The sequence below is a fragment of the Theobroma cacao genome, chromosome 1, assembly GCF_000208745.1.
Source record: "Theobroma cacao cultivar B97-61/B2 chromosome 1, Criollo_cocoa_genome_V2, whole genome shotgun sequence".
Classification (NCBI taxonomy): domain Eukaryota; kingdom Viridiplantae; phylum Streptophyta; class Magnoliopsida; order Malvales; family Malvaceae; genus Theobroma; species Theobroma cacao.
The window spans coordinates 35,090,371-35,109,088 of record NC_030850.1 but is presented as its reverse complement, the minus strand read 5'-3'; the positions used below and the strand labels follow the sequence as shown (position 1 = coordinate 35,109,088).

Sequence of the window (18,718 nt, the reverse complement as noted above, 5' to 3'; positions counted from 1 at the left end):
CGGTGCAAGATACCTTTTTCCATTGGTAAATACAAGGATGAGGTATATTGTGATAATGTGGATATGGATGCTTGTCATTTGTTATTTGGTAGACCTTTGCAATTTGATGTTGCAACACAGCATGATAAGAAAGAAAACACTTACAAGTTGGAGAAAAATGGCATAAAGTTTACTTTATTGCCAATGAAAGGAAATGCCAAAACCATAGCTTTTAAAGTGGAGGGGTGGATTTTCTTTACCCTTACTCATTTAGGGAATGAGATAGAGGCTGTTTTCAAAGAGTCAATGGAGGTGCATGCTCTAATTGTGAAACAAGTGTTGACAATTGAAGATGATAAGAAAATAGTAGAGTATCCAGAAGCTGTTAAACTGTTACTTGAAGAATTCAGTAAGGTGATGCCAAAAGATTTGCTTGATGGCTTACCATCCATGAGAGATTTTCAGCACCATATTGATTTGATTCCTAGTGTTAGACATAATGACAATACATATGTTGTGAATTTGCCAGATACAATGAGAATTTCCAAAACATTTAATGTGACGGATATTTACTCATTTCATCCATCAGATGAACCTTTGTATCCAGATCTACAAGTTAACTCGAAGTCGAGTTTTTCTCAAGTGGAGGGGAATGACATAGAACATCTAGTAGACAATTTCTTAGAGCAAACTAGGCATCAGAAACCAAGACAAAAGCCCAAAAATCATAAATGGGTATATTCATAATTTTAATGTTCTCTTTGTTTAGTTAAGAGTCTTACATAGGAATTATAGATATAATATCTTTTATTTTATTTAGACGATAAGTAAATATGGGTTTAGAAATTTATTTTTCTTATACTCCAAGGAAATCTAGGGTAGAATAGTTTCTTATTTTAATTTATTTTACTTGCACTCAAAGTTTAAGTTAAATAAGATTAGACTATTATAAATCGCACCCTTAAGCTTAATTTTTTAGACAATTTAAACGTATCTTTTATGAATTATTGAATGATATTATATTTTCTCTTAAATTTTAAGTGTAAGTTTAGGTGTTAGAAACTTGTTCATCAATCTTACAAGCTCTGTCGAGTGCAAGTTTTTATTTTCACGCTAACTCATTGCGTCAGCACTGAATTCTGTCATGAAAAGACGAAAATGTTACTCCCTAATCAATTTTGGACATTTTGCCACATGATTTTTGCCTTGTGGAAGTATTATTCATTTTGATGCACATGAGCCAACAGAGTTCACTGTCTCTCCTAGATATAAATTATAGCAGCAATTTTATTGTAAAAACTGGCATTGATTTAATGGCAGAAGTTTCTTTTCCCTTCAGATATGCTAAATGACAATCAATATATCCTGAAGCAGCAGGATTGATCCTCTAAAAAACAAGTTAATAAAATATTGAAGCATTTCAATGACATGTACCATGCTCCAAGATACTATGTTTTACACAGCGAGCCCTTGGTCATGCTTATGGCAGTTTCTGCAACGAACATTTTTACACTTACCACACCATTGCTGGTATGCATTTTATTCAAAACTAAGAAGCGTAATATGTGAACTTTTGCCTTGTATTCATATGTGCGAGGGATGGGATAAGTTGTCATCAATCAGTTCTATAGCAGGAAGCATTTTGTTCTCCTTTCAGGTGGTCCGATGAACAATTCGGTTTCCACGTCTATGCTTGGACTGCTTTCATCACAGGGAACATTCTCTTTCTGCTCCTTTGATCCTTGCCACGGCTGCATACCACACTGAAAGCAGAAGACAAGCATGAAGCGTTTCTTGTATCAAAGATATTGATGACACAATGTCAAAAAGGGATCCTCGTAAACTATCCCAATTCCTTACCTTCTCACAAAGCCTTGCGTTTTCAGCTGCTAGGACTTTTTCCTGAGTTTTGGTCAAAAAGTAGGACAGTTATCAGCAATCAGTAGTCACTCTTTGAAAGGCAAAGAAGAATCAGTTTCATTAGTTTATTTCTTCCATGGCCCCAATCAAATAAGCTTTTCCTTTTCCGACATTGCAATTCTTTATGTATAGTTTTGACGCTTATCTTTTTGTTAGAAGCTCTTGGAATCAATATAATCAGCATGAAAATCTGTGACTGTTGAGGTCTGAATATATTATTGAAAATGCTCAAGGCTTACCTTTTCTTTTAATTGCTCTATCTGTTCCTTGAAAACTTGTGCCTGAAAAGTAGACAAGGATTAAGCATGTTAGATTTTCATTCTGTAATATGTCGAGAAAACTCATATATAAATTGTTTCCATAGTTAACCTTTCTTGCTCTGATGCTGCTTACGCTCCTTTCCAACTGTTGTTCAATCTGCAGTAATTCTTCTAGCGTGCATGACCCTAAGCCTTCCCCTAGTAGTTTCCTGAGGCATTTGCAGACTCAAATTTCAAAACCCTTCTTTAGGATTTCAATGTATTACTAGGAATGAGTAACCAACGACATTTGGGTGGAAAAAAAGAATCTTGAACTAGGCCTAGTACCGTCTTGAAACTTCAAGAAGCTCAATCTTTTTCACCATGTTTGCTGCTTCAGTCTTCAGAAGCTGCCATTTCAATCAATGTGCATGAGAAAAGCAAGAAACAAACTCTCAATCAATATGATGTTACGCCATCTTATAACCGATAAATACAGCTCATAGCCAATCCGAACCCGAAACTGACATGTGCTATGGCCTATGTTGTTGCAATAAAAAGAAAACAACAATTGGATACTGGCTAATGCACACATACAAAGAGAAAGGATTAACCGAAGCTAGAAAATGCCTTACCTGCATGTTTTGTTCACTTGGCTTGGTTCGAGTATCCTTCGTATGCCTGTTGTAACGTTCTATTGTCTCCTGCATGCTGAAGAATGAAAACCAGTAGCAATACAATCAATGCTTCTCAGCTTTCACAGTAAAAACACTACAACTTTTGAAATCTTAGAAATGAAATCCAGATAGGATCATTCACAAGTTTAGGAAAAGCTAAAAAATTTTTGACCCAAAAATTTTCATATATATATACACACACACACACATATGTATGCAATAAAGACAAAAACAGAGAATATATTACATATCATAAAACGATACGAAAAGTCGATTACAAACTGGTCATACTTAAAAAATAGTTAATATGTACCGTTCCCTTCTCCTGTATTAGTTAAAAGAACCATCATATGTTCAAACTAAAACATGTGTAGACGAGGATAAGAATGATGGCATTATTAAGTGTTCCTGGAATTTATGCCAATAATTGCATATATACCGTGTGTGAAAGAGGACTGGATGTGCCAACTGCGAAGAGATTGATAAGATATTACAATTTGGCCGCCCTATGCACTTTATTGCCAAAAACAAAGAAAGAAAAAGTGACAAAATCTTGAAAGACAAAGTTCATGTAAATGGTATGAATGTCAAACCAACTTGCGCAGTCATTAAAAAGCAAGAAAATCATGCTATGATAAGATGAAATCATGAATGAAGCTTTTTCTTTTTCTTGGGTTCTATTATAGGATACTGTTTGTGCTACTAAAAAGGGAAAAAGAAAAACTAATGTTAAGATATAATAAAAGCAAAATATTGAAGCATTATATTTGAATTGTTTTACCCTTTAACTATATGCTCATTTCCCAGCCAAAATATAGTTTTAATTTTCTACAAAGATCTTTATTCTTTATTTATAAAAAAAAATGAACAAAAAGGTAAACAATATCAGTGGCAACTAAATCAATATTAGTATTATTATACCTTTTAAGATAAAAGTTGGTTGCATTACGTTCATTTCTAGGAGATTTTGTTAGTGGTAGCAATATCAGTCCTCTCTGTTATGATTCAATATAACCAAAAGTATGCAGTCTGTTGAAATCAATTAAAGATGTAGTCTCTATTTGACATCGGGACGTTGTAAAGACACCCGGACGTTGTGAAAGACACTAATTATGGCAAAGTTGAAAATCCTATTAAGGTGAATCATTAATCTTGATAAGGTTGGAAACCCACTAAGGTGAAAATAGCCAAAACTTCACTTTGGTTGGCTAAGTCAAAGATATTAAAACCCAATCTAAATAGAATAAAGAAAATAAATCCTAAATCAACTAAAATTAAAAAAACTAAATAGAATCCTAGATGCTCCTCTGTCACTATTTTTTTTTTCAGTTTTTTTTTTTGGAGATTTTCTTGTTAATTTGCTGACCCAAAACTGCCTACCAAATGAGCAAGCCTTACTGCAATTCAAACATGGATGAGATGCAAAAAAATTTAACAATGTTAACATCACCTAGGAAGATCAAGGAAGACCTGCAAATCTTATTCGGCTAATTTACTTGAAGGTAAGTTCTTAGAACAATCAAATGGCTTCCTGTTACATGATAACAATCTGAATCAACTAAGTGCTACATAGATCAAATTCATCAAGTGAGGTTTTATGCAATTACTTGAAACTGCCTAGAAAGCAATGGCAAGGGGTGCTATTGCTTAAGGAGTAGTGTTAATGCAACAACAGGAGAAATAAGAAAGGTGGTTTTCAAAGCTCAAGTTCATGGTCTCCACCTGATCAGAAAGGGCTATTGATGTTTTAAGTGTTAACCATCAAAGAAAGAAAGCCTTCAATAGAATCAACTATGGTTACCTTAAATTTATTGATAGTGTAAGTTTCCAACTGTAGGAAATGGGGTAACCAATACCCAACATATGTTCTTTTCCACCTCTTTATTTTATAACATTGAACATTTTGATAATAAAAATAAGAGAATTTTAAGGGTTTAAACATGTTTATTATCATTGCAAAGTTACACTAGTGTAAATAGCAAAATCGAAATTTGTTAAATCATGTAAAAAATAAATTCAGTTCTTTCAAAAAAAAAAATAATCCATCATCAGGATTGCTTTCATTTAATTTTTTTGATAAAATGATTGGAACTATTCACTTCACAAATGCTTTTGGATGAGAGGAAATAGAGTTGTTAACACAAACGAATGCTAGTAAATAAATGAAGGATCTTTCATTGTTGGCCAATAACCAGATCAAATGTAGAGATGCAAGTTGAATATAAACCAAATTGACTAAGGATATAACATCCATGTAATCCAGTAGATGCCATAAAGAATCCTTCTTGTGGCTGCAATACTAACACTTTATTAACTATTTGACAACTTTTACAGTCTTTTAAAAGAAAAGAGGAAATGAAATTTTAAAGAGAGAACAGCTTCAAGAGCATATTGGAATGAACACATAAGTAAAACAGGAGAATGTTATATCAAATGTCATAAACAGGAGAAAATGATATCATGGCTTCCAAATTTGAGCATGATCTTAGTTTTCAATTCATAATTTAGTATGGTGAGCAAACTTAAGTAAAAGGGGAGATTTGAATATGTGATTTTGATTTTCCTAGAAAAGGATAATAAAGCCATCAATCAAGACTACATTGTTTCTCCTATAGATTACAGATACCAATTAGAGACATCAGCTATATAGCCTACCTTCCAATTGCTTGAAGAACAAAGAGATGCAACTGAATGCGAGTCAATTAAAATTACAATCATTGCCAACAAACTGATTAGAATAAGAGAAACTATTGGACTTCACAAGCAGCAGCATGGGAATGAAATACTGAAGAATCCACAGAGGTACATATGATTGGGCAAAGAGTACACAAATAAAATCATAGTAGTAATTAAGGCTCAGATGCTTGCTGCCTATAAAAAGTTAGGAACCATCAAAGTTCTGAGCATTAGACTAACACTTAAAACACAAATTTATGTTGTCAGTGTTGCTAGGGATGTGTCATTGTAGGACTTCAGTCCAATCTCTCCTTCTTTGTTTGGGACTCTTTTCTAAACTCTTTCAATAAAAATCTGCTTACAAGTAAAACTGAAAATCCCACGAGCCGCACTGCAGAGTTTTACATTGCTATCATAAAATTTTTACATAGGATGTCAAATTAATTAATGACAATATAACCCCAAATAAAAAAAAAATTGCTAACACTTACAGAAATTTTCCCAATTTAACCAAAAAAAAGATATATAGCATTTTCCCAAGTTTAAGGTTCTGAGTTGGATTTAAGAAAGTTTATTAAACCAAGCAAATAATTAGCTTAATTGTCATATCAACCTCAAATCAGTGAACCGAAAAAAGACGGAAATAATTTTGGTTGAGAGGTCTTATAGGTACACCTGACTTTGCCAAAATTAATGGAACAGCACCTGAGGTTAGTCACCCAAAGAATCTTCCTATCTTTTATTAAACAATAAAAAGGAAAAGAGAAAGAATTTGAAATTATCTGCATGCCATAAACATTTTCAACAACAACCATAGCTGTATAAAATTTATCTGTTGATCTTTAAGAACTCAGGTGCTTGATGGGATATTAGGATTATTTGTTGTGAATCAAGTTTCTCATCCCACATGTATTACATGAAGCTTTCCTTTCCTCTATCCACATTTGACAGTATTTCATCTTCATGCACTGGGATTAATATCATAAGATCAAAAATGGTGGTGATTGAAGTTGAATCAAACAGTACAAGGGAGGAAAAAGTTTAGTCATATAGTCAGTTGCAATGATTAACTTTTTTAATTTAAGTACATCAAGAAGCCCGGTAGTGGGTTTGGATGGGAATGAGGATGTGACTCCAATACAATGGATGAAACCAATATGCCTACAAATAGCACAAGCACTCCCACATCACTTCATGGCACCCTTTCTACTTTAGGAAAGGGTAAGATAATGTCAAGTTACAAATTTTATTGTGCCTGCCTTGGAAAATTAGGTAACATCCTTGAAAGAGAAAACAGTGGCACAACCAAGAATTTGTGTATCCCAAAGTTAATCAGTGTACCAGTTGAAAACATACAATACCTCCCCCCTCCCCTCATAAAATAGGTTATCAGAAATTGTACCAGGGGCTGTACCCTTTTCCTTGGGTAAACACCGTTTCTGAAAACGCTTTAAATGGTTACGGTAGAAGGACATTTCAATAAAGAAAGGTCTCTTTTTGGGGAGAAGGGGTAGGTTAGTTTTCACTATGTTAGTGATAAGCCTGCATTTTAGTCATTAAGCTGTTATTTGTTGTAACAAATATAATATACACAGGGTCACCTGCCTCTTCAAAACCTCCCCACAAAAAAGAAAAAGAAAGCATTTTTTACATTGTACTAGGAATAGCCAACTCTCCTTCAAAACAGCATTTAACACTTAATCAAGAATACGGAATTAGTAAGGAAAAATTTTAGTTTAATATGATTGTTGGAAACCCCACATGAAGAACAATGTAGACAGGCACTCACACAGAAAGGCAACCGCCATCGTATGAAACATTAATGGAGGATACTTTAAACGAGTTCAAGAATAATTCAGCTTTTCACTTTCTTTCCCTGTTTAACGTTCAATAGAAAAGGAAAAATAACTACAGAAATCAATGGGAGATTAAGATCTAACTTACAAACTATATTTGTTTTACTGTGTGTACGTATGAGAGAGGACAGCGTCAGATGACACAACCCTAGGTTGAAAATCCCATTTATAACAAAGAAAATGGTACGGAATTAGTAGTTAATTAAAAGGGAAAAAAGAAAGAGGAAAGACTGGGATGATCACATACAAGAAAATTGTGAAGCTCGTCAGATAAAGTGGGAAGCACACAGATTGGCCAGGATACTACAGCAGTGATTAAGTATTGAAAATGAGGAACTCAGCATACCTAGAACTTGCAAATTCATAAAGCTTGCCTCTTGGGGAGAAAATTATAAGAGCAACCTCCGCATCACAAAGAACTGATAGCTCAAAAGCCTTCTTTAGCAATCCATTTCGCCGCTTAGAGAAGGTTACTTGCCTGCTCGTGGCGTTCTCTATGCGCCTCATTTGAGTCTTCCCTCTCACCATCTCCGCACCTTCAAGCAGACAAAACTCATGAAGCCATCATCACTATACACAGCATCAAAAAACCACTAAGAAAACATGAAACAGACAAACAGAAAATGTTTCACTTTCCAGAGAAAGAGAAAAGAAAAAAAAAACGTAGTTCCCTAGGACGCAGAAACAAAGCAAATTAATTAAGAGTGTAAAATGAGCAAAACTTGAAGGTAAAGAGGAAACCCAACCAAGTGAAACCCAGAAAGCCTTTTAAATTATGAGAGAGGACAAAGAGGCCGAGAAAGATGAGAAATAATAGAGATTTTGTAAGCTTAGATGAGGGAACTGAGGCATATGTTTGCGGTTTGATTGCTTCAATGAAAACAAGACACAACAAAACCAAATGTTCTTTGGTGTAAACTGTTTTGAAGGCACCAAAAAGTGTGAAAAACAAAGCCCCTTAGTCCAAAAGAAAATGAGGGAAAACAAAACCTTACCAAATAGGCAAGGAAAGAACTTGGAACTTTTCTTATCTTGAGGAAGAAGAAGAAGAAGAAGGGAGAAGAAATGGAAGAAGCAAAGGAGGTAAGAAGCCTGGGAAGCAAAATTTGGAAAATCCAATAAACATAGAAACATGTACTTTCTTCGGGTGATCTGATCCCTCTTGAACTTCAATTAAATAGCTTTAACGAAGTAAACGTCCAAAAGGAGATCATCAAGCTTAGCCTCTACTTACCAAAGAGGCAAAATCCAAAACAAAACCCAGAAAGCTTAGAGGAGGAGGAGACCAAAAAAGGGAGAGAGCTAAGAAAATCTGATGGTTGTGGAGACTAGCCAAGAAGACCCAAGATAGAATATCTTCTTGTGATTGATTTATTGGGCAGACCCTTTTTTAGTCACCACCAAAGGATAGAAAAGAGAACCCACACATGATAACCTTTCCTTATTCATCTATCCATTAGCTTTCCCTTGCTTCCTCAAACCCCACCTATATTAAGTAACTAAAACAATATGCACGCTCCGTAGTCACACAGGTGTAGAAAGAATAAAGATATTATACTATATTGCATATTATAACAATAATTCTCGTTTTTTATTCGAAAACTCTTCTTTCTTTTTTGCTTTGCTTTGCCTGTTTTAGTAAACTCATAGTACAATCCCTAAAGACAAAACTTACATGGAAAAAGGAAAAAAAATATTACTAAAAATATTGAAACAGTTTGCAGAGATCGAGAAAAGGAGAAATCAAAGCTTGGGTTGAAAAGTCTAATGAATTTGCAACAAAGAATCTGGTGTCTGTGCTATGCGTCCAAACCTTCTTCCTTTCTCTCGTTCTGGTATTTTTTTTTTTTGGGTTTTTTCCTCCTTTGTTTTTTCAGTTGAATTTCAAAAAACGAACGAAGGAAAAAAGCAAGCAGTACCAAGTTAAAAATGGGAAGTGGGGATGGTACAATGTTCGGAACACGTCAACATCGTCCGTACATTTCCGTACCCAGCCGGCCAATGAGGGTTCGAAAGCTCACGAAGGTCCTGATCATCACGTTCTTTTTTACCCACAAAAAACTAAAACAGATACCGAAGACGCGAGAGAGAGAGAGAGAGAGAAACCCCACTCATGCCTTCAATGTTTAGTCGATCCACGTTTAGATGAAGTCCCCACGGGATTTTTGGCCTCTTCTTTTTCTGTGGCCAGTCAGAGACAGGCCAAGGATTTAGTACTGACGTCTCTTTTCTTTTCTTTTTTTTTTTCTCTTTTTTTTCTTTTTTCTTTTCGACTTGTTTTGTTTTTTCATTTTTCGGGTAACATCTTTTTATTTTTCTTTTTACTATATATTATATTATATTATATTTCCTCTTTTTGTTTTTGGGTAATCGTGTTCATATTCATTTACTTACATAAGTTTGTCAAACTTCACTTCAAAATGTGCTTTCCTATGCTTAGCAGTTGCAAGAAGAACAATTGTGATTTAAACATAATATGAATGTACTATATACTTTAGATGTTTTCAAATAATAAAATATGAATTTACATTATTAAATTTATTTTACATATTTTTATAAAAAAAATGATCTAAGCTTATTTGATGTGACCATGTTAATAAAGTGACAACATCATAATCTATTATATTGTCTAATAAAATAAATTACATTCTAATATTAAATATAAGCTTAAGAAACCCAAAATCTTATTAAAAATATACAATTACGTAAAATCTTAATGTACTGAATACCAACAATTAATTTCATTAGTATTATTTTTACTGTCAAATCATATATTAAGAATTAAGAAGCTTTTTATATTCTTAATTCCTATTATGGTAGATTTTAGATTAGTTAAAATTTTAATTTCATGGGTTCTTTTTGGTAAGATTCATGAATACTTCAATCAAAAAAATAGAGTGAAATGTCGTAAAGGACATATATAACAGTGAACATTGTAGCAAAAAAATTATTGTGTATGGTCAATTATTATAAAATTATTAGAAGGTACAAGTGTTTTTAATTAAACATAAATGCAAAGCCGTCCATTTTACTATACTTACAGATTGGTGGAAGTGGAAAATTGGGCTAAGTTCGTTGGCGGGAGGAAATTGGTATTATGCCTTTAGATATTTTTTTATTCATCTAACCAATCCATTATTTAGGTATTTATTTATTTTTCTTTTATGAAATAAATAGGGTTAATTTGGCGACACTTGTCGCTTGTCAGTGAGTTTGATGTGGCGGTTTTTATGCCATTTGTGGGCGTCGGCTTAGGTTTGTTTGTCCAAGACTTTAGGGGGGCCGTTTTGTTTCTTCTCTCTCTGTTCACATCAGTCTTGACAAACGAGGCTAAGGTTTGCTACGAGGGGGACCACAAAGCGTGCCATGCTCCTTTCAATATTTAATCCCATCACGTTTCAATCCAACGGTCCATATTACATTCGGGATTTGTGAGATTACGCCGTGGGAAATTTTTATAATAAACGAAATAAATAAGGTGGACAGTTATGGCCTTTAGACCTAAATTCCTCAGAAAGTTCTCGAGGAACAGAACTGAGATGTCTTAGGGTTGGGTGGTCCTGCAATTTGGGCCTATGTTTGAACCGACGATTCCTTTACCCAGGGCTGACACTGCTCATCTTAGCCCCTATTTTCCCACGTGACATATGTACAGGAATATGGTCCATACTCGACGCATAGGAAAGATTCCTCTACTGTTAGAACAAAACTCCGATGTAACTTATTACCTAGATGCAAACGTGTGGGAACAGTGAGCTTCAAAGGAGAAGGACAAAGGGAAATTAAAGATGGGAACTTGTTTTTCCTCTTCCCACGTTTTAAGAGAGAATTCTCACTACTCAACTTTTTACGGTATAATGCTTTAAAAAATTCTTAAATTATTTAATAAAAATTTAAATGTTTTTTTTATTACAATCAATTAAATTTTTATATGTTTTTATTTTAAATTACAATAAATTTTTAATTAACAATTAATTAAATATAATTAATCAAATTAACATTTATCATATTATATCTATTTGAATATGATGTTGATATGATATATTCATTATAATAAATTATTATATTATGTTATTATCATATAATATAAATTAATAAATGACGATAATTAATCATCCATTAAATATATATATATATATATATATATATATATGCATACTAAGTTTATATAATAATAATAAAGAAGGATTCTTTGCACCCAAGTGGGGAGCTAAAAAAAATATGAAATAAGTACTACTTAGCATTACCATCTCGAGAAACAATGGTTTTTGAATAAGATCAAACTAAGTCAACCGTTTTCCATTATGAAATATTGATGAGCTTGTACTATATTGACAGCTAGAAATATAAAAGAAAGAAGCACAGTGCAACCAAATAAGTTTCCTACCTTATTTAATTCTACTTTTTCCAGTGGAATAGTAAATGACTACTCCCATCTGGCTTCAAAATTGGAGAAAAAATAAATTTGAGTTCACGTAATATTAATCCAGTGTTTATCTTTTAATTCATCTGTAATATTATTTTTTATCTTTTTATTTTCTTCTATTCAATTTTCTAAAATTACGATAAATAAATATTATCTCATAATTTTTTCTTTTTTATTACCATCGATGTTGATTCATTTTTTTTTCCCGATATTTTTAAGATAAATGTTGGGCCGTGGATTAGGTGTTACATGTTGAGGTAGATATATTAATTATTTTGGAATAATGTAAGTACGGATATCAACTTTTCCTAGTATTAATTTTGAGAAGCGATCCGCCGTTAAAATCATTAATGCTGAAAACAACAGTGGCTGTCGAGGCTCATTCTCCTATTCTTGATGTCCACTTCAACTTTGGCTTTGCAATTGTTCGTCGTCGTTTTTAATCTGATCTTTGCCCTAATTTCTTTTCAAAAAAAGGGAAAGACGAAATCAAAAACCATTTTCCTTTTTTTTTTTTCCTGTGTTTTCTGTCGATTCAAATGGTTAGTATTACACCAAGCGATTCAAGGAAAATAAATAAAATATTTCAATTTTACGTTAAACATGTAGAAAAATTTTGAAAAATTTATAAATATAAATATTATATATTTCATTGAGTTGATTTGTTAAGAGAAGATAATGATGACTCTGTGACATTAATCATTGATTAAAAAATGATTACAATATTCTTAAAGAATGCCATTAATTTTCAAGCTTATTTGTATTAAATTAAATTAAATATTTTGATGTTGAGAAATTTAATATCTATAACTTGATATAAAAATAAATTTAGAAAAAACTTCCCAATAATGTCATGTATCAACTTAGTCATTAGATACGTGAATACATGAAAAGGTTCTTATGAAATTTATTTTCGATGGGTCGCAAGGGTAATAGTGAATTATTATTATTGAATTTGATTTTAAACGGGTTGCATCACTAATGACCTGGGTGACGAACTGTAATTGGTAAAACTGGATTTTAGTACATATAATTATCGAGGATTAAAAAAAATAAAGCCAAAAAGAGGAAATCCAATTCCGATCAAGACGACGACGTTGGGAAATCCTCACAAACCAATTCAGTGGGGAGGGACGTCAAGTACCTCAGTGTAGGCCAGCTAGGCAGCAACTAAAGGGGAAAAGCTAGCTATAAGAGGCGTAGTTGTGACGTCGATATGTCAAACTCATATAATAAAAAAATCGGAGGAATCTGGCTACCTTTGCTTTGGAATTTTTCTTTATTTTCGGTTTAACTTCCGTTTGGGAAAGGCTTCTCCCTTTCTGTTCGTAATCCTGGGTTGGAAAAACCCATCCACCTTTCTCCTATCCCATGTCCAGACTTCGTTTGTTTTAATCTAAATATTATTTTAATAAGAGATATAATTCTTAATATTTATGTCTTAATTTAAAATTTATAAATAAAACTTTATAGGAGTAAATACAAATCAATTATATTTGGTAAATATTCGTTCATGCGAGCAACAACATGGGCAACATCAAAAAAACATATTAGGCCCATATTCTTTGAAAGACTTATGACAATAGGCAAGAATCCATTCCTTTCCATATCTAAGAAAACCCAACAACGAATGAAAAAGATAGTACACAAAAATCCAAAACCTATCTATTGTGAAAGACAACGGCCCATACATCACACAATCTCCTCAAGCATCCTATCGCCGGCTTTGGACGTGTCTCTATGCAGCAATCTGGGTGAGAGGAGTGATATCAGCAAAGGATTCTTTCTCAGGCAGGAAAAGAAATCATCTCTGCTTATCCTCCCATCCTTGTCTGTATCAAATAAATTGAACAGCCCATGGATCTACAAGTAGCCAGTGACATGTAGGTTGGATCAAGCTAGAAATGACAGCCAGAAAAAAAAATTGTTCATTAACATTCCAGAAAGCTTCTTTTTATTACCTCATCTTCATTCAACTCTGGAATTGCGTGTCTTAAAATATCTGCCAACTGATTCAGAAGCAATCAGAAACGAAGAGTTAAGTTAATGTTCTGAGCATAAGTGCACAAAAGTTAAACAGATGAAAAAAAACGATCAAGTACAGATGAAGGAAAGAAAGAACAACATACATCTTTCTCCATAAAATAGTTCTCTCCCTCCACATCACATTCAGCAAAGGCTAGTTCGCAGGCTTGCCTGAATAGTGGCTGCTTCAGAACCTGAGCTGATCCAAATAAGAACTGCCAGGAAGAAGGAATATTTTATAGTAAGCCATCTATGGAAACAAATTTTGCTTAAGATGTCTTCAGACCAAAATTCAGGTAAAGGTTTCATATCGAAATCAGGGACAAACAACATAGAGAATTCACTCAATTCAGATGGTTAGGAAACCTTCCAGAGAATACACAAAACATAGAACAAGATAAAAACTGACAGGGTAAGGAATAGTTTTTGGTTTTATAAGGAAACCGGTAATGATATAGTTTTTTGTTTTATAAAGCAACCAATAACAACACTGAAAGATGTAGTGAGATTCATCTGCAAGAGTTATCCGAATTGAACAGAAAAGGCCATGCAAAACTTATCACCAAGAAAAATATGCCTCTAGAGAGTTATCTTCTCTACATCTGCTCTTAATTTGCTTTAATACTGGGACATCAGCTGACTACTAAATATTGATAACTGAAGACAATATAATAGCAGTAGTGGCAAGGTGACAAAGTCCATCGATTCATAAATCATGACTAGCAGAGGAAAAGTAGTGAGTCCACAGATTCACAACTTAATGGGAGAAGGTTAGGGGGTGAAATTTAGATTTTGTGCAGGAGAAGAGGGTAAATAAAATTTAATCAATGGGGCATGTATTTGGTTGTGTGTATAAAGTACAAAGAGTCTCTAGAGATGACCAGAGCAAATAATTTTTCATGAATACGCTACTTTTGGTCAGATAGCAAAACAATAAAGCATAATGCCAACATGAAGACATGTACCTGCTTAAATGTAATTGATCCATTCTTCTCCACATCAAGGAACCCAAATATCTGTATTCCGAGAAAATAATCACAAAAGAAGAGACGAAAAAATGTCATGACAATAAGCAAATATTAAGAAAATACTCAAAAGTATTTCGGCTTGATTTGATCAACAAGAAGTCATATTCATACATCAATAGACAGGGTAAGGGCAACTGACCTCTTCAGAAAGTGTACAAGCCTTTAGTCGTAGAACCCTCAAAAAATCATGAAGTTTAACACAACCACTGCAACAAGAGATGATTCAAAACTTAAAAAATTACTGGAAAAAGAAATAAATAAATATCCTTCAGTGTTCCAGAATTAGAGGTGGTATGGTTTTAAAAGTCTAGCATCTGCTACTCTAATTTGGCTCAATAAAAAGAAAAAGAATATTTTTTTTCATCATAAATGCTTTAGCAATACCTGGTGTCTGGATTCATGGAAAGAAACTTATCCAGAAAGTCCACAGCCTCCAAACTGCTTATATGGTACAGCTGAAAAATGAGATAAAGTGGTTTACTAAGTGAGGAAGTGGTTGGAAAAAAACATAGGACCAAGAACCTTCATAGAAACCAATGTAGACAAGGTTAAATCAATTTCAAAATGCAAATGTATTTCATTGAAGACAAAAGAATACGAGTATGTTTCAAATATGAGGAGTTCCAATGCCTGACTCACCGATTCAATCCTGGCCATTTCAACCATATAACTCCAGGGCTTTTCCTGCAAAATTTACATTAAACAACTATTAGCACAAACTATAAAAGGACAACTGATTCAATTCTAAGCATAAAACTAACACAAGTAAATATTCAGATGCCAGGCAGTCATTACCAGCAATCATTCCAGAAAGGAGGTGCAGCTAATACTGTCAGAAAATGTACTAGGAATTAATTGATTAGTCAGTACTTGATCCTATATCGAAACATCCACTTACAAGGAGTTGTGAATTTAACTTAAATAGTAAGCTGCTAAACTAAATAGAGTATTTTCTCCTTGTGATTTTTATTCTATACTCACCAATCTATATCAGATGAATTTGATGAAAACATGGACATAAACCTACCCATCTATATGCTTCAGCTATGTCACTCTTAGTAAATATAGCAAATCTAAAATTAGTGAGGACAGTTTACCATTTAAACTAAGGACAACATTAGTAACATAAACTAGCAAATTTCTGTTCTTAAGAAACATAAGAAAAGGCTTAATAATGACTCTTCTAGTATACATAAATTACTAAATCATACCACCAACTTATAGAAATCACAATCCCAAATCTTCTTGATATTTAATGTAACTAAAAATCTTTATTTCCAATTACTTTACTAGAAAAGAAGAAAAGTTGTTATGCCTCATGATTGCACTTCAAGATGAACCACATGTCATGGAACCCTAGTTTCTAACAAAGTTAACTCAATTTTCATCAATTTAAAGCTTCATAAACAATCACAGAGAGAAGCACACACCTTTTGTAACTGAGCAGCTTTCATGAGGAGCATTAAATCCCCATAGGAATGAGATGTTTGTACAACATTGAGAGCACTTGCCATAGCTTGACCAGTCTACAGACAAACATATGAACTAGTCAACAATCTACAAAACCCAACATTACTACAGAATACCTCAACATATCCCTAAAGATTCACTAGCAACCATAGGAAATGAAAGTCAAGCACCAGAAAATATAAAAACTAAAGTTTCTTAGAATTTACTATAAAAAAATTCCAGCAAATTTCCATAATATGTACACCGGGTGTTTAACCTTTAAAAACTCAAAATACACACATTAAACGTCAGATAAGTAACAAAACTAGATTGATTACAAGCAGAAACTCACCCTCTCAGCAAAGTGTACAGCATTTTGCTTTTGATGATCTGGGGGCATAATGGTAGGAAGATATTCTACCTGTCAATTAAAAACATAGCAAATTAGATTTAAACGGAATGCACATTTGCTAACATTGGAACACAATACTAAAAATTTGAATTAAGTAATCTCCATGACATACCTCCATAAAATTATGAAACTGAGTAAACATTCTAAGCATGAGCTTAGCCAAAGAAATAAGCCCCCTAAACAAGACAACAAAAATATTTAGAGAGAGAATAAAAAGATGAAAAAATGAGAAAAGGAAAGTTTTCACCAAAGAAGTCGAGTCCTACCAAGATTGATCAAAGTGTACATGGGGATAACGAACAACTACGGGTTGAATTGGGTGACCGGGGATGAATGCACCAAGTTGGAATGAAATAAGGACCTTCCCGTTAGTTGTAGTTCCCTCAGGAAAAAGTAGCAGTCTAGGAAATGTATCACATGAAGCCCTTCTCTGTATTCAGACCCTTGAAAGCACATTTCTGTATCAAATAGCTTATAAATTGATAAAAATTATATAATTTACTTCATTAGAATTAACTTAGACTCATGAACAATTGAACATTACCATAGTTTTCATTTCCTAGAGTTCAGAAACAACTTTGTGAAACAAGTAAAATACAAATGTCATAGAAACTTTCTACCTTTATTTCATTTACAGCATTCTTTCTTGATGCTTGTGAGAATCTATTAACATATATCACCTACGAAGTAAAAGACAACGAATTCAGTATGGTCATAAAACAAACAGCAACTACAAAACAGATTATCAAATTTACATCCTAGATTACCTGCATTGCTCTGATAATAGTTCCGACAAAGGGTATGGAATCATGGGACTCCGACGCAACAATTGTCGGAAATAATTCATAGAAATAAAAAATAGGTTCAATATACGATACATGATTAGATACAACTATTGGAGCAACGTCCCTTGGAGCTGGTTTTCCTTTTCTTCTAATCCACTGATAGCTGCAGGAAAAGATTCACAGAAAAAGAAAAAAAAATTCAACCATAGTGAACTAAATAGTAGAAACTTTCAACTCAAAGAGTAAATAATTTTGATTTTTAACTCACCCAAAAGAGAATAGAATAAAGCGAGCGCAAACCCTGGTGACCCACATGATTCTAGACCTCCATTTCGGCATGGGATTTTGCTTATCCTTCCACCCTTCTAACGCTATCCTGGTCGCGATATAACCTACTGCCAAACACACCCCAAACAAGACCAATCTCGCTAAAGCAATCGGCAAACACAGCAATATCTTTATCACTTCGTAAACCCCGGAAACAAACGGCGTCCCGTTTCGAAACGGATCGATCGTAGTTGGTGCCGGAACCGAGAACCCGTCCGACCCGAGAAACTCGTATGGATTCCGAGAGCTGACTTGGCTGTTCCCGTTCCCGTTCCCGTAGCTCTGATTGTGATTTTGACGAGGAATGCCGGTTTGGAGGGAAGATTGCTGATTGGATGGCGGTCGATCGGAGGGTTCGGAATCTTCGTCGTCGGAGACGATGAGGACAGTTTGGGGTTGATCGGACGATCGAGGAGAGAGGAGGGGCGAGGTCAGATCATGCTCCGCCATTATACTGAATCAAGGATAAAGAATCAGCTGAACTTTTTCTTGGGGTTCCACTTTTTGAGAGCTGGAAATGTGAAGTTTGGAGGGAGTGAAGGAAAGTGGACTTGGGGTTTATGTGGCGGACTTGAATTTGTTTTCTTTCCGACCAAAATGAGGAGAAAAGAGGCAAAAAAGGTTGTCCGTTTATTATATCTGTCGCCACGTGCTTTGCATGTGGGCTCCTTTTTTTTTTTTCTTATCTTTAACCTTTTTCTTAATTACGGTTTTGTATTCTTCTTTGTCCTTATGTCTTTGTTTGTATTATATTTTTCCAATTTTGAAATAAATTAATGCCACTACTAACGTAAGAAAAAGAAAGAAGATAATATAATAAATACCATTCTGTTTTTAAAATTCTTTTTATTAATCTTACAACTATTATTAAGATATTATTATATCAATAAATTGCAAAATTTTTGGTTTATTTAGGGTT

General features: G+C 33.7%; 2 protein-coding genes across 5 annotated transcripts; both read right to left on the bottom strand.

Annotated features, from left to right (window-relative positions):
• Positions 1,285–8,891, bottom strand: LOC18614250 (MADS-box protein SOC1). Of its 4 annotated transcripts, none has more exons than XM_018114170.1 (8): positions 8,582–8,891; positions 7,694–7,883; positions 2,774–2,849; positions 2,487–2,548; positions 2,269–2,368; positions 2,139–2,180; positions 1,840–1,881; positions 1,285–1,742 (listed from the first exon to the last, which is right to left on the bottom strand). In XM_018114170.1, the coding sequence occupies exons 2-8, from the start codon at positions 7,873–7,875 to the stop codon at positions 1,605–1,607; spliced, it is 642 nt and encodes a 213-aa protein (XP_017969659.1). In that variant the 5' UTR covers positions 7,876–7,883; positions 8,582–8,891; the 3' UTR covers positions 1,285–1,604. The 4 variants fall into 4 exon arrangements, with proteins under 4 accessions (XP_017969659.1, XP_007051979.1, XP_017969661.1 ...); XM_007051917.2 differs by having other exon boundaries at positions 8,343–8,854; XM_018114172.1 differs by having other exon boundaries at positions 8,486–8,854.
• Positions 13,246–18,391, bottom strand: LOC18614249 (lysophospholipid acyltransferase LPEAT2). Its single transcript, XM_007051914.2, has 14 exons — positions 17,741–18,391; positions 17,455–17,635; positions 17,308–17,367; positions 16,954–17,117; positions 16,800–16,863; positions 16,628–16,696; positions 16,257–16,352; positions 15,466–15,510; positions 15,211–15,281; positions 14,966–15,032; positions 14,764–14,814; positions 13,903–14,013; positions 13,735–13,782; positions 13,246–13,636 (listed from the first exon to the last, which is right to left on the bottom strand). Exons 1-14 carry the CDS (start codon positions 18,247–18,249, stop codon positions 13,466–13,468), a joined length of 1,707 nt encoding a protein of 568 aa, XP_007051976.2. The 5' UTR covers positions 18,250–18,391; the 3' UTR covers positions 13,246–13,465.